The sequence below is a fragment of the Carcharodon carcharias genome, chromosome 12 (genome assembly GCF_017639515.1).
Source record: "Carcharodon carcharias isolate sCarCar2 chromosome 12, sCarCar2.pri, whole genome shotgun sequence".
Lineage (NCBI taxonomy): Eukaryota > Metazoa > Chordata > Chondrichthyes > Lamniformes > Lamnidae > Carcharodon > Carcharodon carcharias.
Genome location: NC_054478.1, coordinates 99,265,540 through 99,284,045, shown reverse-complemented (window position 1 = coordinate 99,284,045; position 18,506 = coordinate 99,265,540). Strand labels below are relative to the sequence as shown.

General features: G+C 44.7%; 1 protein-coding gene and 1 long non-coding RNA gene across 3 annotated transcripts in view; one reads left to right on the top strand and one right to left on the bottom strand.

The window, feature by feature from the left end:
• LOC121284602 (glutaminase kidney isoform, mitochondrial-like) overlaps nt 1-4,085 on the bottom strand; it is a 111,032-nt gene extending 106,947 nt beyond the window's left edge. The window contains exon 1 of one of the 2 annotated variants that reach the window (XM_041200103.1): nt 3,418-4,085. In XM_041200103.1, coding sequence (XP_041056037.1) covers nt 3,418-3,704 — 287 coding nt within the window. In that variant the 5' untranslated portion in view covers nt 3,705-4,085. The remainder of the gene's footprint in view (nt 1-3,417) is intronic. The other variant, XM_041200104.1, reaches the window with a different exon arrangement.
• LOC121284603 overlaps nt 3,523-18,506 on the top strand; it is a 38,942-nt gene continuing 23,958 nt past the window's right edge. Inside the window, exon 1 of the long non-coding RNA XR_005944524.1 lies at nt 3,523-3,940. This is a non-coding gene — a long non-coding RNA (uncharacterized LOC121284603). The remainder of the gene's footprint in view (nt 3,941-18,506) is intronic.

Sequence of the window (18,506 nt, the reverse complement as noted above, 5' to 3'; positions counted from 1 at the left end):
AATTGACCTCCAACAATCACAACTATTTTCCTTTGTGCTAGGTATGACTCCAACCAGTGGAGAGTTTTCCCCAATTCCAATTGGTTCCAGTTTTGCTAGGGCTCCTTGATGCCACACTAGGTCAAATGCTGCCTGATGTCAAAAGCTGTCACCCTCACCTCACCTCAGGAGTTCAGCTCTTTTGCCCATGTTTGAATCAAGGTCAGGAACTGAGTGGGCCTAGCAGAACCCAAACTGAGCGTCAGTGAGCAGGTTATTGCTAAGCAAGTGCCGCTTAATAGCACTGCTGATTGCCCCTTCCATCACTTTACTGATGAACAAGAGTAGACTGATGGGGCGGTAATTGTCTGGGTTGGATTTGCCCTGTTTTGGGTATACAGGGCATACCTGGGAAATTTTCCACATTGCCGGGTAGGTGCCAGTGTTGTAACTGTACTGGCATAGCTTGGCTAGGGGTGCGGCAAGATCTGGAACACAAGTCTTCAGTACTATTGCCGGAATATTGTCAGGGCCCATAGCCTTTGCAGTATGCAATGCCTTCAACCGTTTCTGGATATCACATGGGGTGAATCGAATTGGCCGAAGACTGACATCAGTGATGCTGGGAACCTCAGCAGGAGGCCAAAATGGCACTTCTGGCTGAAGATTGTAGCAAATGCTTCAGCCTTACCTTTTGCACTGATGTACTGGGCTCCCCCATCATTGGAGGATGGGGATATTTGTGAAGCCTTCTCCTCCAATCAGTTGTCCAATTGTCCACCACCATTCACGACTGATGTGGCAGGATTGCAGAGCTTAGATCTGATCTGTGTAGTGTTCTTTATCATAATGACTGAGGCTATCCGATCAGCAGTCTGTCATTTCCCTCCCTTACCCGAGACCACTGGGCCAGACCTCCTCTAAGGCTCCCCCTGCCCTAGCCCTGAATTTGTTTTCTTCTCCAGTTTTTCTCCCATCATTCCTTATGGCCTCTTCAAGCTTGTGTTGTCAATAAGACCTGCACAATTGCCCCTATACCCACAAAACTGCTCATCACTCAATCTCCATTCTTGCCTCCCATGTCAACTGACATTATTAACAGTTCTCTCCAACAGGTGCTGTCCCTCTCTCTTTCAAATATACCATCACCCCTTTCCTCAATCCTTGACCCCTCTGTCCCTGCAAACCACCAGCCCATCTCCAATCTTCCTTTCCTCTTCAAGTCCATGAGCGTTGTCCTCTCCCAAGTTCACGCCTGTCTTTCCTTTCCCTCCAATCAGTTTCTGCCTCTGTACTGAAACAGCTCTTATCAAAATCAAAAATAACATCCGAGGTGATTGTGAGAAGGGAAAACTGTTCCTCTTTGTTCTTCGCAACCTATCTGCAGCCTTTGACACAGTTGACCATGCCACCCTGTTCCAATGCCTCGCCAACATCATCGAGCTGGGTGGGACTGTGTTCGCCAGATTCCATTATTATTCATCCAAATGTAGTGAAGAGAGTCGCCAATGATTTAATTTCCAATCCCCACATCGGTACCTTCAGCCCCCTAAGGATCTACCCTGGGTCGCTTCCTTTTCTCACTAACATGTTTCTATATCGACATCATCCAAAAACACTTTTCCCCCATGTACAATGACCTCACTAACACCACTCTCGATCTCTCCACTGTCTCTAAACTGCCAGTTTACTTATCTGATATTCAGTACCGGATGAACAGAAATTTCCACTAAATACTGGGAAGACTGAAGCCATTGCCTTTGGTCCTCACCACAAACACTGCTCCTTCGCCACTTATTTCATCTCTCTCCCTAGCAACTGTTTGAGGTTAAAGGTAGTTTGCAACCTCAGTCATATTTTACTCCAGAATGAGCTTTCAACAACACCCCCCTACATCACTAAGACCGTCTATTTCCACTTCCATAACATTGCTGCTTTCCAGCTCATCTGCTGCTGAAACCCTCATCCATGTTTTTGTTACCTCCAGGCTTGACTAGTTTAACACACTTCCAGCCAGCCTCCTACTTTCTACCCACCCCAATAAACTGGAGGTCATCTAAAATACTCTGATCCCCATGCCCAAATACCTTCCACCTCTGTGCTCACCCACCAATACGGACTCCAGCTAAACAATGCCTCAATTTTAAAATTCTCCTCATTGTTTTTAAATCCCATCATGGCTTGACCCCACCCTATTCCTGCAATCTCCTTCACCCCCATAACCCTCAGATGTCTGTACCCCTCTAGTTGCAGCCTCTTAAGCATCCCCAATCTTATCACTATAATTAGTGGCTATATCTTCAGCTTCAACCTCTGGAATTCCCTCCCTGAACCACTCCACCTCACTTTCCGCATTTAAGACATTCCTAAAAAACTACCTCTTTGACCAAGCTTTTGGTTGTCTGCCCAATACTTCCTTATCTGCCTCAGTGGCATATTTTGTTTTATAATGCGTCTGAAGCACCTTGGAACATTTTTTTAAAACATCAAAGGCACTACATAAATACAAGTTGCTGTTGTGATAGAAAGAGTTCTGAGGCATTCAATAATAGAATGATACAGCACTGGAGACCATTTATCCATTGCATTTCTGCCAACTGGTTGAAAGAATGATTAATTAGTGCCACTCTCCTGATCTTGTCCCAAAGCCCTGTCATTTTTTTTCCTTTCAGGTATATATGCAATTCCCTTTTGAAAGTTACTACTGGATCTGATTCCACCACCCATTCAGGCAGCGCATTCCAGATCACAACTCACCGCATAAAAGAATGGCCTCCAATCACCTCTGACTCTTGTTTATCTTAGATCTGCATCCTTTGTCACTGGAAATAATTTCTCCTTAGTTACTTTATCAAAATTGTTCATGAATTTAAACAACTCAATCAAACCCCTTATTATTTATTAAAATTCTCTGCTCTAACAATTCCAATTTCTCTAGTCTCTGCGCGAAACTGAAGTTCCTCCAGCTGACCGTTAGGCAAGGGTGAGGAAAGATGAGAGCATATAAACTGTAAGTCAGAGGCTCCCAAAAATATACTGAAGGGAGCAGGATTATCAATAAAAATGCAACATTCAGAGATAAAACATGAGTAACGATGTTGAAGCTTTATGAAAATGTACTTATGCTAATATTGTAGAAAAAGTCTACGCACAAGGTAATTAGCTGTGCGCAATATTATAAAGTACACATCAGCCATGCCTGTTTGCTACATTTAAATTAACATTTCATGATACATGCAAAAATGAGGCAGCTTTATAAGCACTTTATATGTAATCACTGGATTAAATATATCAGGATTACAGGAATTTAAACCACAAGAGATTACTGAAGTGTACGACTGCTCTACTTTTATACTGCAATAAATCCATTTTTTTTCCACCGCCCCCGATATTCCTCATTTCCCATTTACGTTTCTTACTTATTTCCGTTATACTTACTTGTCCGGAGCCAAGTTATTAGTGGAGGCTGGCGGTTTGGCTGCATTTCCCTCAGCCAGCGTTCCCTCGGATTTGCTACTACTGCAGTAGGTGGCTCGAAGCTGCTGCCGGTGACCTTGGTGCTGGCGGCGGTGGAGCAGCAGCTGCTGGAAAAAGGGTAGCCGTGGTTCCCACCTCCCGGTAATGCCGTTAGTAAAGGAGTTGCGGTGGAGCCTGCCCGGGGGTCTCAGGCTGGTCTCCAGCAGCTCCCGTAGGATGAGAGCAGGAGTCACCGCCCTTAACATCATGGCAGCTTTAACGCAGGTTAAAAGAAACGGCGAGCAAGTGAGAGAGAGATGCCGATCGGTGACCGCGATGGGAACTGACGCTGGCTGGTCGGTGGTCGCGAGAGAGGGGGAAACTGACGCCGGCTGGTCGGTCGTCGCGAGAGTGGGGGGATATGACGCTGGCTGTTCGGTTGCCGCGAGGGGAGAACTGACGCGGCCTGGTCGGTGGTTACGGGGAGGGGGACTGACGTTGGCAGGTCAGTGGTCGCGCTAGGTGGTGGGGGAAGTGATGCCGGTTGGTCAGTTGGGGGTGGGGGGAGGGGACTGACGCAGCTGGTCGATGGGCGCGCGGACACAGCCTATCGTTCCTCGCACGCGGTCGCTGCGAAATGCGCGCGGCGGGACTAAGACCCTTGGATCTTCAACTCAAAAGCGGAAGTTCTGCAATCCCTCCAATCGCTGCGTGATTGACATGGCGCTGTAACCAATCAAATATCCCCTGCCTGCTGTGCCAGCTGGTGAGTCATTGCTGGATTCCTGTTTGCTGAAGAGAAAGAAAATGTTGCATAGCGGGTTTTGTGTTGTGGGAATAGGTCTCTAGTTTGAAATTAGTTTTAATTTCAAAAAGGATGTGCGTGTATATACTATGTATATAGGTATGTTATATCTTGGTACAATTTCAGCCGTAAATGTTGAGCTATCCGTTACCTATTGCCACGTGGACACATTGGCACAAGGGGACATGTAGGAGGATTGGTCCTTTGCCCAAAACACATTCTGGGCATCAGTTAGAAACAGCAAGGGGGAGAAAAGGCAATCTGAACATTCATAGCAAACTGAAAACCCTCTCAAAGCTACATGGGCAATAGTTCTCATATACCACCATGTCCAAGCTGCTGGTTTGCACTTAAATAAACCACCTGTAGTGATACTTAAACTGAAAAAAAATCATTGAATTGTTATAGCACAGAAGGAGGCCATTCGGCCCATTGTGTCTGCACCTCTTTCCTAATGAGCAATTCACTTAGTGCCATTCTCCTGCCTTCTCCCCATAATCCTGCACGTTCTTCCTTTCAGATAACAGTCTAAATCCCTTCTGAATGCTTCAAATGAACCCACCTCAACCACACTCTCAGACAGTGCATTCCAGATCTTACCCACCGGCTGTATGAAAAGTTTTTCTCATATCGTTTTTGCTTCTTTTGCAAGTTACTTTAAGGCCATGTTTGCTGCCAGTGCCATGCATACACAGTTGTATACCGATGATAGGCCCAGGTTAGCAGCTGCCATCTTTAAAGGGGTTAATGTGCCACATGGCACAAGTGCTGCTGCCATCGTTTTGGAGGCAATGGGCAGCAGGGCTCATTCTCGGCAATCACTGTCCCTGGCAGCAAAAGGGACAATGTTGTGAATTCCTATTCTGGACTGACAGTGATGGATTTTGGAAACTCATTTTACAGGGGGTTATAAGGATTTGCAGATGGGAAAGTAAAATCTTTTCCTTGTGGGATATTTTACTGCAGTCATGTTGGCCTGTGTTTCCAAACTCTGTCTGACTATCCCAGTAATGTAAATGGATTGCTGGGTGCTGTGAGTGTGAGCCTATTATTATTGTTATTGCCCCAGCTGGGGAGCCCCACTTCACCTGTTAGCCTTTTAGTTTCATGATTATAGTGTAGCCTTACAATGGGGTGTGAGATTCCAAAAGGATGAAGCGTGGAACACTTTTGTTCTTATAATCTCTGTTGGAAGCTTCCAGAACAGATGGCCAATCTTGAGTCATGTGACCTGTAGCCGCCATCTTTTGGTTCAGCAAATATCCATTTTAAAATAGCAAAAAAAAATAAAGTTTTGATGTACACAGTTTTGATTTCTTTTCATATCTTATTGACATGACACCTGGCCTGTTGCCAGGCAGTCTCCAATACAACTTCACACTGCACCTCTTTTCCAGGACATTCTGTTTCACTTTAAATTAAAGGGGACAGTCGAAATCATCTTATAAAACCTCACCTTTGGAATTAGATTTTAAAGTAATGTGGTCATTACATATAAATTCAATTGGATTATCAATTTGATGAGACTGAAGCAAGGTTACTAATGAAAGGCAATCCACCCTGCAAGAGAAATTGGGAAGAGTTAAGAGGTGATGACTGAGACTGCTTTGAGGATGTTTTTGAAAGTGGATATAGCTAGGTGTTTAGTGATTGAATTCCTGTGTCATACCAAAATGATTGAATACTGTGCTACTGAAGGTGGAGTGAAGGGAGGTACAGTAAAAATAAATGAATAGTTAAAAACTGCAAACTGGAACATAGGACTGCAAGAGTTTACAAAGGTAGGGCAGAGCAAAGTCACCAAGGATTTATAATGGCAGAGAAGGTTTTAGGTGTCATTATGGTTGGGGGGGGGTGGTGATAGGTATATTGGTTATAAATAATTATAATTTAATTTACAATAGAATGTGACCTTGCAAAATGAATGAGCTTATATGGAGGAAGCTTAAGGAACCAGCAAAGAGAACTGGGAAGTTCTAGTCTGGAATTGACAAGGATGTGGTTGAGGGTTTGAATGGCACTGGAGATGGAGGTGGGCAGTATGGTAAATAGTTTACAAAAGGCTGCAAATATCATTGTATCTTTATGATGATCAGATCCCTAGGGCTGGATTTTCACTCCCGAGGTGGGTGCACAGGGAAGTGAAATCTCCCACCTTCCCACACCCGCCTCGGGAAAGCTGCAACTGAATGGCTCGATTTTCGCCCCAGGCAGGCGGGTGCAGTTGGGCCCACCAACCCCGGAAGCAGTAGAGATGAAGCGGCTGCCCCGGGGTGGGGAACTTCCAGACACAGCATAAAAGGCCAATTTGTAGAGAGTTCCTGCTGTGATCCAGGAAGTTGACGGAAGAGCTGCTGGTCCTTGGAGGAGATGTCTATTAGGAGTCAGGCGAGCACTAACTGTAATAGTTGTCCAAATAGTTGCTAACACTGGAAGAGATAGCCCAATATGGGCCTTCCATAGAAAAATGTAGAGACTGCTGCCGCCTATTCACCTTGCAATGAAGGAGCACAGTCTAGAAAGCTAAGGCAGACACAGTTTCACAAGCCACAGCTATGGAGCTGGCAGCATCTTAGCACATCAGCTGCTCACGACACTCTGCGTCAACTCAGATTAGCATAATGCCTTAGGGGATGACTGCTAGGCCCACATGCAGAACCTTTGCCGTTCCATCTACCCTCTTTCTGCCCATCTTAGGATCTGGTCACACAATTGAGCCTTTTCCAGGACCCTTACAGTTGCATAATGTCATGGTAAAGCAGTGTGATTCAGAGGGAGCAGGACAGTAGGGTCGTTTGTGTTTGAGAGCATAACATATCCACCTGTGCATGACAGGAACAGATGCCAGGCCACCCAGCATTCATGTAGTCCCTGTCCCCCTTCTCACCCCAAATCAGGCATTGCTGATGAAGCAGGAAGCCTTACGTGCCAATGTTTTTTTTAACTGTCATGCCAGGATGTCATAGAGGAGGCCAGTTGGTGAAGTAGCAGGAGGGGCAGTGCCCAACTTCAATGATCAGGACCTCTAGATCCTGGCTGAGGAGGTCAAAGCTGCTAGCAAATAATTAACCTAAGTGTCTGGCAGCACACACCCACAGTGACCAAGCCGGCATGGCAGGAGATAGCTTCCAGAATGCAGCAGGGGACAATGCCAGATCTTGGGTACAGTGCTGGAAGATGTTCCATGACTTAATGTGCTCCGGCAAGGTGAGTTGTTCAGTAGAAGCACGCAGTGATCCCTGTGATGATGGACAGCTGAATGCTGTACCTATGGTGGGAGATTTGGCACACACCTCTCCTGAAGCATGGACACTTGTATGTCCAAGCTTCGCCTGTAGGTGCATGCAGCTAGGGGTTGAAATGTGAATGTCCACTATGATGACATGGTGGAAGAGGAGGAGGGCAACAGTGAGAGGCCACCAGAGGAGCAAGCCCATATACTGATGGCCTTTTCCTCACAGGAGGGAGTAATTGAAGAAACCCCTTATTACAGAGCAGACTCTTCCAGGCTTGCAATGTGATATGTAACCAAGTCCATCAGCCAGTCTTCGGTGACAGCTTCCACATAATTAACCTTTAACATGGAAACCACACACCTTCAGTGAAATGCCCATTCCCAAAAAGAAAAAACAACAAGAAATAGTGAAAGTTAGTGCCATCAGTGTGGCTAGAACCATGACCATCATAACCCTTGGCTTCAACTTAGTCCACAGATACACCTTGAGAAGTCCTTCACAACCTGGACCATGCATGTTTATGTTAGAGGCTGTCAAAGACTTGGCGAAAGAGTCACCTTGTTGCCTATTCAAACTATGCCCAATATGCCAAGAGTACCAGTAGGAAGTATGATTTAAGATGCATGACCTGCAGATATGATTGTATGGGCTAGTAGTACTGCAGCGACTACACATTGTGCAGGGTGATGCCACACATGTGTTTACCACATTTTCAACTACCTTCCACATTATCCATTTGCCACCAGCATCCTATGTAAGCAGTGTGTGACATCTGCAACATGCTGTGCTGTCAAACACCTGGACTGCCTGTGAACCCACGACCTATACCACCTAGAAGGCAAAGACTTCCGTTGTAGGGGAGATATCACACAAGCATGCTCCCCTGGAGCATACATGGGATCTTAAAATGTGGTGCATCCATTTTAATCATTATGTAACAATCATGTGCAGATAACTGTCTTCAATTGTTATCTTGACAAAGTGTTATTAAATAAAACCACGATGAACTCATCAAGTCACAGTGGTGCCATGTGCTTTAAATGCTCCTTTGTCATGCCACCCGGCACCACCAAACTCCCCCACCATGTTGCCTTGAAGGAGGTGGAGGCTGGCCTCATCATGCATGAACCTGTTGTGTCCTACCTCAGACTGTGGCCTCTGCATTTCTGCAGGCTCAGCTGGTGTCACTGGGAAATGTACTGTCGACGTGGGCTCTGGCAGAGGGGCTGGGGAATTAGAAGGAGATGGAAGTGCTGAGATGCACTCAGAATATTCATCCTGTCAGGAAGATAATTTCCATAATGTTATTGGAATTAATTATAAAATTGTGTGTGTGTGTGTGTGTGTGTGTGTGTGTTAAAGGCAGCTGAGTCTGAGGGCTTTGATGTAACAGAAGAGAAGTTAGGTTTGAAATGCTAAATAGGTAAACATGAGTGGAGGGTTAGAATGTAAGGTGTAAAGGGATATTTGCATTTGTAAATAAACTAGACTAGCTTGAATTCAAAAGCAGGAGTGAAATATTACAGCTAACCAATAAAAGTTATGAAACAGTGTGTTTATTTTACCCAAAGATATTGGTAAAATTGGTACTATGATAATTTTTTATGATTAGAGATGTAAAGCCCAAAGACATAATGAAACAATGGGAATTTGCATTCAAAGGAGAAAACCTGTATAAAGGAGAGAAGGCTGTGTTTAATGGAAAGCAATCTAAGATTCAACAAGTGTGAAATGCCTTCAGCCTGTATGTACCAAACTTCTACCTCCAGGAACTGAAGTTAAGAGAACTCACTTTGAATTTGACTGTTCAGGGTATTGTTTACTTTCCTTGGGTCTTTTAAAATCTGTGTGTTTTACTGTTGCCTTAACGGAGGTGTAGCTGGGAATCAGATGATCTAGGGTATCTAAGAGTTATTGTAGCAGTAATTTGTAGACATATGTATGTGCTTAAATATTTTCTTTTATTAATAAATGTTTAGTTTGATAAAACATCTTAAGACTCTGCAGTCTTATTATAACTGAACTCAAAGTCTGCATCTCAAAACATTGAAAATTAGTTGTGACAGTGGTTTCAACTTTCCCTCTGGGATTTGAATGGCTCAGCATTTACCAGCTGCTGTGTCATAACACAATTTGGGGGCTCTTTGCAGGATATATTTGGCATTCCTTGATTGGTTTGGAGTTGGTGAATCTTAAGGTTACAAGTACGAGAAGTAGCTTGAATTCAGGATTGGTGTGAGGTTTTTTTGTAGTGGTGACACTGCAAAATGACTTTGGCAATTGCTAAGTCTTGTCTGAGAGTTGGTTATGACTTTGGTTGGTTTACAAAAGGTAAATAAAGCTAAGTTATTGGAATTGGCAAATAAGTTACAATTAAGATTACCTGCAAATGCCAGGAAATCAGACATAAGTGAAGATATAGCACAGCATTTGAAATTGGAAGGAGTACCTGAGAGACCAAGTTCTACAAAGGGTGTGTCATTGGAATGGGCTCAAATCCAGTTGTAAATGAAAAAAAATTGAGCTGGAGGCAGCAGAAAAGAAAAGAGAGAGAGGGCATTTCAAAGAGAACAGGCAGAAGGGCAGGAAAGGGGAAAAAGAGAATTCCAGTTTAGTTATTTAATTCAAGGCTATTAAACACATGAATTACAGAAAACTTTACTTACAGGATATGGAACAAAACTGGGTAAATAGAGTTAAGATGCAGATCAACCTTAATTTAACTGAATGGCAGAACAAGCTCAATGGGGTTGAATGGCCTACCCTTGATCCTATGTTCCTATCTAGATGTCAGTGAATGGGGCTTGGCATATGTGTGCAAGTATTCATGCATCAAGTTCTTTCTTTAGTCAATTTAACTAGCACAGATCTCAAAGAACTATTAGTCAGCCAAATTAATGGCTTACATAGTACCTCTCCAATTTTCTACATTGTTCGAGGTTAAATATCATCAGGTCCATTAACCTGATCAATCCTCAGTGCCTCAGACCAAGCTAAGGCCATGTATGCATTTACATTTAAGGAGTCGACATCTAAAGCATTTGTACCTCCCACTGTATCATCTTCAACAGTGAAAATGAATGCAAAATATATATTTAGCATTTCAGCCATATCCTATTCCTCAATCTTTAGCACTGTGCTAAATCTTTCAAAGGACCTATGTGGCTTTTCCGGCCTCGAACAGAACTTATAAAGCTTTACTATGGAAATGCCACCTGATCAATTGTTTTCTCCCAAGGCATTTTGGCATTCAATTGCGGCTTTAGTTAACTTCAGCGGTATCTGATGTCCATTCGTGCAATGTTGCCATTGTTTTATACTTTGTGAAATTTTGTTTTCTGAGTCTACTTTCCCAATGTACCTTCATTGATACATTTAGATTTCAACCTAGCGTATACGCCTATATTAATGAAAAGGACATAAGATTTTCTGACTATATATTTAACTAACTTTATTTTTCTTCCCCCTTTTTGAAACTTCTCTTTATACCTGAAAATTGAATCCATTCTTACAGCAGTACCAAGTTATCTCAGGCAGTAATTTTCACAACCAAATGAAATCTGCTGATACGATGACTATTGATATGAATTGAGGGGTTGCTAGGACATGGAATGTTCCCACCGGAAACAATGGCAGGAATAGAATCTATCATGCATTTCATGTCTGAAATAAAAAAATAGAGGAGTATGGGGAATAGGACAACGTGGACAGTTCTTTCTGAGAGCTGTGCAGTTACTATGATGACTTCCTTCTGTGCTGTGAAATTCTACGGTCCCACATAAATCAGATATCATCTCAGGAGTACTGCTACTGATTAAATCCATAACTCCCCAAGATGTTGAGTAAGGAAGAAATTCTTGCCAGCACCCACAACTACTTTTTCTTTGCCATCTTATCTATTGAATAAGGTAACACACTTAATTTCTGACCAATTATCATTGTTTCGTAAAACAGCCTTTTCGTTTTCGATATTGTGGTTGTGCTTCAAATAATAGGATCAATGTATTCCTAGAGAATTTGGCTTTACATGACCCAAGTCTTGATCCTTATAAAATATTTATCAGGTTGGGATGCTTAAAGAGTTTGCAGCCCTGGTGCTGAGATTTTATTATAGAAGCCATTGCCTGATTCACTCTTTATTCTTTCATGGGATATGGATGTCATTGGCAAAGCCAACATTTGTTGCCCATCCCTAATTGCCCTTGAACTGAGTGGCTTGCAGTTAAGAGTCAACCACATTGCTGTGGGTGCAGAGTCACATGTAGGCCAGACCGGGTAAGGATTTTAGGGATTCCTTCCCTAAAGGATATTAGTGAACCAGTTGGGTTTTTACAACAATCAATGATAGTTTCATGGTCACCATTACTGAGACTAGCTTTTGTATTCCAGATTCATTAATGGGATTTATATTCCACTAGCTGCTATGGTGGGATTTGAACCCATGTTCCCAAAACATGAGCCTGGGGCCTCTGGATTACTAGTCCATTACCACTACACCAGCACCTCCCCCTGCTTATAGCACAAAGAAGAAAGGATGTCAATCAAAAAGCAAAATACATTGTTCTTTCTGAGGAATGCGTACTTGAAGTGGACTGACTTGGCTTCGCCTCAGTGCTAGAGTGAGGGACTTACCTGCAGAATGTGTTTCTCTTGCCCGGTGAGCTGCAGTGCGCCGCACCCTACTGCCCCTTGAACACTTCCTGTAGCCAATTGCTTTGCAATGCAAGGTGGCTCCTCCCCAGTTGGAGGCCACTGTCAGAATCGGCTCACTCCTGAAGGAGCAGTCTCATTTCCTGAATACAAACAGGTCTCTCTCTCACACACACAAACTCACTCTCACACACACACATACATACACATACACACACTGTCACTCACACTCACACACACACACCCTCTGTCATTCCCACACACCCACACTCACTCTGTCACCCCTACACACAGACACACATTCACTCTCTCGCACACACACTCACTCCCACACACATACACTCACTCTCTCACTCCCACACATTCTTTCATTTTCTCACCCCCACACACACACGCAATCTCTCCCACACACATACATTCAGTCTCAGTCCCACACTCCCTCACTCTCACACACACTCACTCATTCTCTCACCCCCATACACACACACACTCTCTCACTCCCATATACTCAGTCTCTCACTCCCACACACACACACATACTTACTCTCACTCCCACCGACAAAAACTCACTCCCATGCACACTCACTCTCCCACTTCCACGCACACTCACTCCCACACACACTCACTCACCCTCTCATTCCTACACACACTCACTCACTCGCACACACACACACACATGGCAGTCAGTCTTTTCCTCCCACACCCCTCCTCCCAACTTAGGGCTCTGCTCCATAGCATCTCACTCCTGGGCCTCGCAGCCAGCCTTTTTCCCTAGGATCCTACACCTCGTAGCAGAGTGGGGGAAATGGACTGCATGAATGCAGGGTGGCTTGGTATCTGTTCCTGTCACATGCAGTTGGCATGTTGAGATCCTGAACACAAGCTATCCAGCTCCCTCTGAGTCACACTTGTCTGCCATGACAGTGTACTGCTGTGAGGGTCCAGTCTCAATTGCATGGTTACACTCTGAGAGATGGATGAAATTAGGGTAGTTGAAAAGGCAAAGGTTCTGCACGTAGTTGGAGTAGTCTTCCTCTGAGTCATTATGCTAATCTGAGCCAATGCAATGTTATGAGCAGCTGAGGATGCCAAATTGCTGCCATCTCCATGGCTGTACGTGTCTTGTGAAGTTTTGCCAGTCTTAGTTTTCTAGACTGTGCTCCTTCATTGCAAGGTGAACAGGCAGCAGTAGTCTCTACATTTTCCTATGGAAGGCCCATGTTATGCCATCTCTTTCAGTGTCAGCAATCAGTTGGACAACCATTACAGTTAGTGCTCACCTGACTCCGGATATACATCTCCCAGGACCGGCAGCTGCTGCATCAAGTTCCTGGAGCACTGTAGGAACTCTCTATTTGTTGGCCTTTTATACTGTTCCTGAGAAGTGTTCCCCACCCAGGGCCCACCTCCACATTTCTATACTTCCGGGGTTGCAGCCCCGACTCCATCCCACCTCCACACCCCACCAGAGTGAAAATTGAGCCGTTTCAGCAGTTTTTCCCAAAGTGGGTGTGGCAAACTGGGAAATTTAACATCACTGCATATCTGCCTAGGAAGCAAAAATACAGGCTAAGATATTTCACTGTTGATCTATTAACAAACATCTTAAAACTAAATCTTAACTTTTTCAAGTAACATAATTTACTTGAACATATTTAACATAGCACATTTCACACCTAGAATAGATGTGACTTAACTGGAATAGGTTTTCTGAGGTATATACATTCTATAATCCTTGAATCGTTTCATATACTTAACTATTGCTTCTACTGCTATCTTGGTATCATCTCTGCTAACTGAAATAATAATATTATTCAGTTCAACGTAAAAAAGCTGCCTCGAAATCTGTACAATATGGGTAAACTGACATTGTTAAAAATAATTTTGATAATCAAAAGAAATGAAAATGACTTTATTTGTTAATTCAGTAAACAAATGAGATGGGTTTCGAGCTGAGTATCAGAGGCTATCAGTAGCCATCATTTATTTTCATTAATTAGCACAAAATTTGAAATAAAAATTTGTGAATCTCTCTTGCAAGTAATGGAGCCTTTTATTTCACAAATAATATTGAAGAAATGTACTCGAGGAACATGAATCCATAGGACAATCCTGCACTTGGCAAAATATTCTTTTCTACCTCATATGTGGGTCATCATTGAATAAAAGGACCAGAATGTCATCAGCTAACTGAGTGTTCTCAGCACCCAAAAGGAAAATAAATGTGTATTAATACACTAGATCAAATTAATTCATATTTTCAAAGCAGGTGATTGCTACAATTGATCAGCAAAGGAGAAATTCAGTCGTAGTTTAAGAAATAGACACCCAGTAATAACTATCTTACTTTGCACGTTCAACACGAATTTACTGTTTTCTTATAGAAAATCTTCAGTGTGTCCTACATGCCATTGAGCTCTTTGAGTTTACTTTAATGTACCACAGAGTAGAGGGCCAGGATATTTTGTACAATGAAGTGTTGTGTAACATTGGCTCTGTGCATTTACTCCATGGAAATTTAAGGCCATTTATTTGATTTTATTTACCATACTGCCACTTGGTGGCCAATGAGACTTATATGACTGTATTTTTATCAGTATGGGAAAAGACACTAGATTACTATTACTAATTTTAGAATATAACATTGGAAAGTTTATCTAAGGATCATAGATTTACCATTTGCTTGCAGTCTTTAACATATCCCAAAACTTGCTATGCTATTTTGTATATTCCACCTGTCTTAAAGAAAAGTTATTTGTTATTTATCACAGTTCCTCTTAACATTCATGGAATGTGGGTGCCCCTGGTAAGACCAGCATCTATTACTCATGCCCAATTGCCTTTGAGGAGGTGATGGTGAGACACCCTCTTTAACTGCTGCAGTCTTGCAGTGAAGATACACCCAGTGCTGTTAGGGAGGGTGTTCCAGAACTTCTCCTCAGTGACCAGGACAGAAAAACAATGTAGTTCCATGTCACTATGGTGTATAATTTAGAGGGGAACTTTCAGGTGCTGGTATTCCCATGTGCCTGCTGCCCTTCTTCTAGCTGATAGACGTCACATGCTTGGGAGGCGCTGTGAAAGAAACAGTGGTGAGCTGCTGCAGTGCATCTTGTAGGTGGTGAACCCTGGTGAGTTGGCGGGGGAGGGAGTGAATGTTTAAGGTGGTGAATAGGGTGCCAATTAAGTGAGCCGCTTGGTTCTTGATGGTGTTAAACATTTTGAGTATTGTTGGAGCTGCATTCATCCAGGCAAGTGGAGAGTATTCATTCACACTCCTTACTTGTGCCTTTCAGATGGGGGAAAGGCTGGTAGAGCAAGGAGGTAAACTATTCGCTGCATATTACTTAACCTCTATGGAGGGGGTGAACAATACCCACTCGTAAAATTTAGCCCATGTCTCTGTAATGGTGATTAGTAAATTATAAGGGTCAGGCACATAAAGGATTTATGTGAGACTGAGTACAGTACCGCCCACACTGTAATGTAAGAGAGCACATAACCCACACCCAGGATCAGTTGAGTATTGGACAGAGCTGTGTGTACCAGCAAGCATGGAGACAGCTCCTAGTTTGTACCCTTTACTGTATATTTGTAAATATTTCTAAGAGTCAGTAAAGATGTACAGTTATGACTATGAAGATTTCTTCATACTGACCAAACTGTAACCAACACCCTACAACATGGTGGCAGCTTGTGGAAAAAAACAAAACCCCTCTAAAATGCAGCGACAAACCGAAAGGATGGTAGACTGAAGAAAAATTCAAAAAAGCATTCTGACCTGAAAAGAAGCTCCAAAAGCATAGGCACAGAGGAAAAATCACCAGGAAAAGGATCCAAAGAAAGGCTTAGAAGCTGAAGACAGAAATTTAAAACTCTTTACTGCGGCAGAAGACTCCATTGAATCTCCTTTGGAAATTTGGTTCAGAGTGCAGAATCAGCAGAACTTGCAAGGGCAATCAAAATCTTTTAAAATTCCAGGCTGCAACAAGTCCTGAGAAATCTTTCAAGTAATTCAGAGTCAGAAGTGCAGTTTGAGAGAAACCCCTCACTAAAACCTGATCCCCAAATCAACGCCTGAACTAATGCAGCAGAATTTTCTATTGGGTGGTGGGGGGGGGGGGGTGCACAGAGCGGGAGTGGGCACGCATCGAATCGCTGCCCGCGATCGGGTTTGTGGCACCATTTTACATGTGCCAATTAAGGCCCGCCCAGTGTATTTCCAAACTCCTGAGGATAGCGAGAGTGTGTGGGAGGTGGCAGACGTGCACAGAACGCCAGGTCCAATAGCAACCTGGCAGTCTCTTTAAAAGAAGGACTGGCAGCTTTTTGTAGGCTGCTCACAATGGCCAGTGCCAGGCTGCAGCAGAGGGGTTCAGGCGAGCAGGCCAGGCTGGAGGGTATGCGTCCCTCATTTTTCTGATGACTGCCTTGCTGCCCTCCTCGAGGAGGTGGCAGCACGGCGGGAGGTGTTGGTCCCTCAGGATGGGAAGAGGAGGCCCCCCCACATGACAAAACATGCCTGGGAGGAGGTAGTGGAGGTGGTGAGCTCCCGCAACATGGTGTGGCGCACCTGGATCCAGTGTCGCAAGTGCTTCAATGATTTGTTGGCAGGGTGAGTACCTTTTTAGCATTGGGCATTTAACCCAGCAGGTAGCCTCCCCCCACCCTCCCCGCCCCCGCCAAGTCTTTGTGTCATGACTGCATTGAATCATTGACGGCATTTTTCCTTTGCTGGGTGGGTAAGCAGATAGTGCCCATGCTGAGGTCAGCCTGAGTGGGTCATGAGGAGATGAGTTTTCCCCCGCAGCATGTGTTGATCTGAGTCCCATATGACTGGTTTAGGGGCAACCTGGAGGAGCTGCACCTAAGTGCAGACTCAGAACTCCAGGACATATCCTAGTCAGGGTGATGACATGCTGGGAGGGGAACTTCAAGGTTGCATGGCAATGAACCATTTGCTGCCCTCTAAGCTCCTCCTTGCGCCTCCTTGCTATGGGAAGAAATACCGTGTGGTTCCTAATGTGATGTAGGCAACATGTGCCTAAGGGGGCGGTGGGGGGGAGGGGGGCTGGTGGGGAGCAGGCCTAGCATTTTTGTCTGAATGATCGGCTGCAGCAGGGTAAGGAGGCACCAGAGGCCTGATATGTCCCAGTCTGGTTGGGGTGGGCCGTGCGCGAACAGAGTCCATGTGCAATTTTCCCTAATCAATGCTCTTCTCTTTTTCAGGAGAGGAATGCGCAGAATGCGGCCGAGCGTGTGAGGACTGGAGGCGGCCAAACACAGCTCTCCATACTAAGCCACTTCGAACAGGAGGCCCTTGATCTGGAGAGGTGCCATGCACCCAGGTCTACTGGTGTCGGCCAGGCATTTATGCCCAACAGCGAGGTCAGCATTATTCTCCCAACAGCCATAGCAGTGCTGAATGTCAATTGATTTAATTTTGCAACATGGCTTGACCATTGCTTATGGAAGGATGAGCGCATAATTATCCGGGGGACAGGGATGCATTTTGTCATTGTCTCCACGTTAACTGATCCACTGTCTTTGTTCTTCCTTTCAGCATCATCTGAGCAGGGCCGGGAGGAGGAGCAGCAGAGGCCCCCCTCTCACACCTGAGGGGTCTGAAGTCTCACCAGTGTCACACCATTTCGGCGAGGCAGGCACCAGCGCAGATACTAGCACCTCGGTGGGAATTAGAACAACAGCTAGTGTCCCGGGACACAGTGGTGATGGAACTTCACAGTTGCTGGAGGAGCTGACAGAGTCAGAGAGTGCCCATGGCGCCAGCAGTCAGAGGACTGCAGGGGACGAGGCACATGCTCAGTCAGTACCTGATGATGTGCCTCTGGAGTCGTCCGTGATGCAGCAGGAGCATCTGGGGATGATACATGAGGCTATGCTTGGCTTGCTCTCTGTGGTGGAGGAGTCAGCATGGATGCTCGCCGAGAAATGGTGTGACACTGCTCCTCCTCCCAGCCCTGCTCTGATGATACTGAAAGGAAGAACAAGGACAGTGCATCAGTTAATGTGGAGACAATGTCAATGGGCATCCCTGTCCCCAGGATCATTATGCGCTCATCCTTCCATTAGCAATGGCCAAGCCATATTGCAAAATTAAATTAATTAACATTCAGCACTGCTATGGCTGTTGGCGCCGACCCAAAGATTGCACAGGCGCCAAAAATTCGGTGTCGATTGAACACTAAAGGGCCTTAAGTGGCCCATTAATTAATGGCGGGCGCGTGATGGATTTCATCGCGTGCTCGCCCAACGAAAGATCGCGATGGCGCGCGGTGACATCAGGACGCTCGCACGTCATTTTACACGCGGACATGCGGGGCCCGCTGCCCACACATCAAATGGAAAATTCTGTCCAT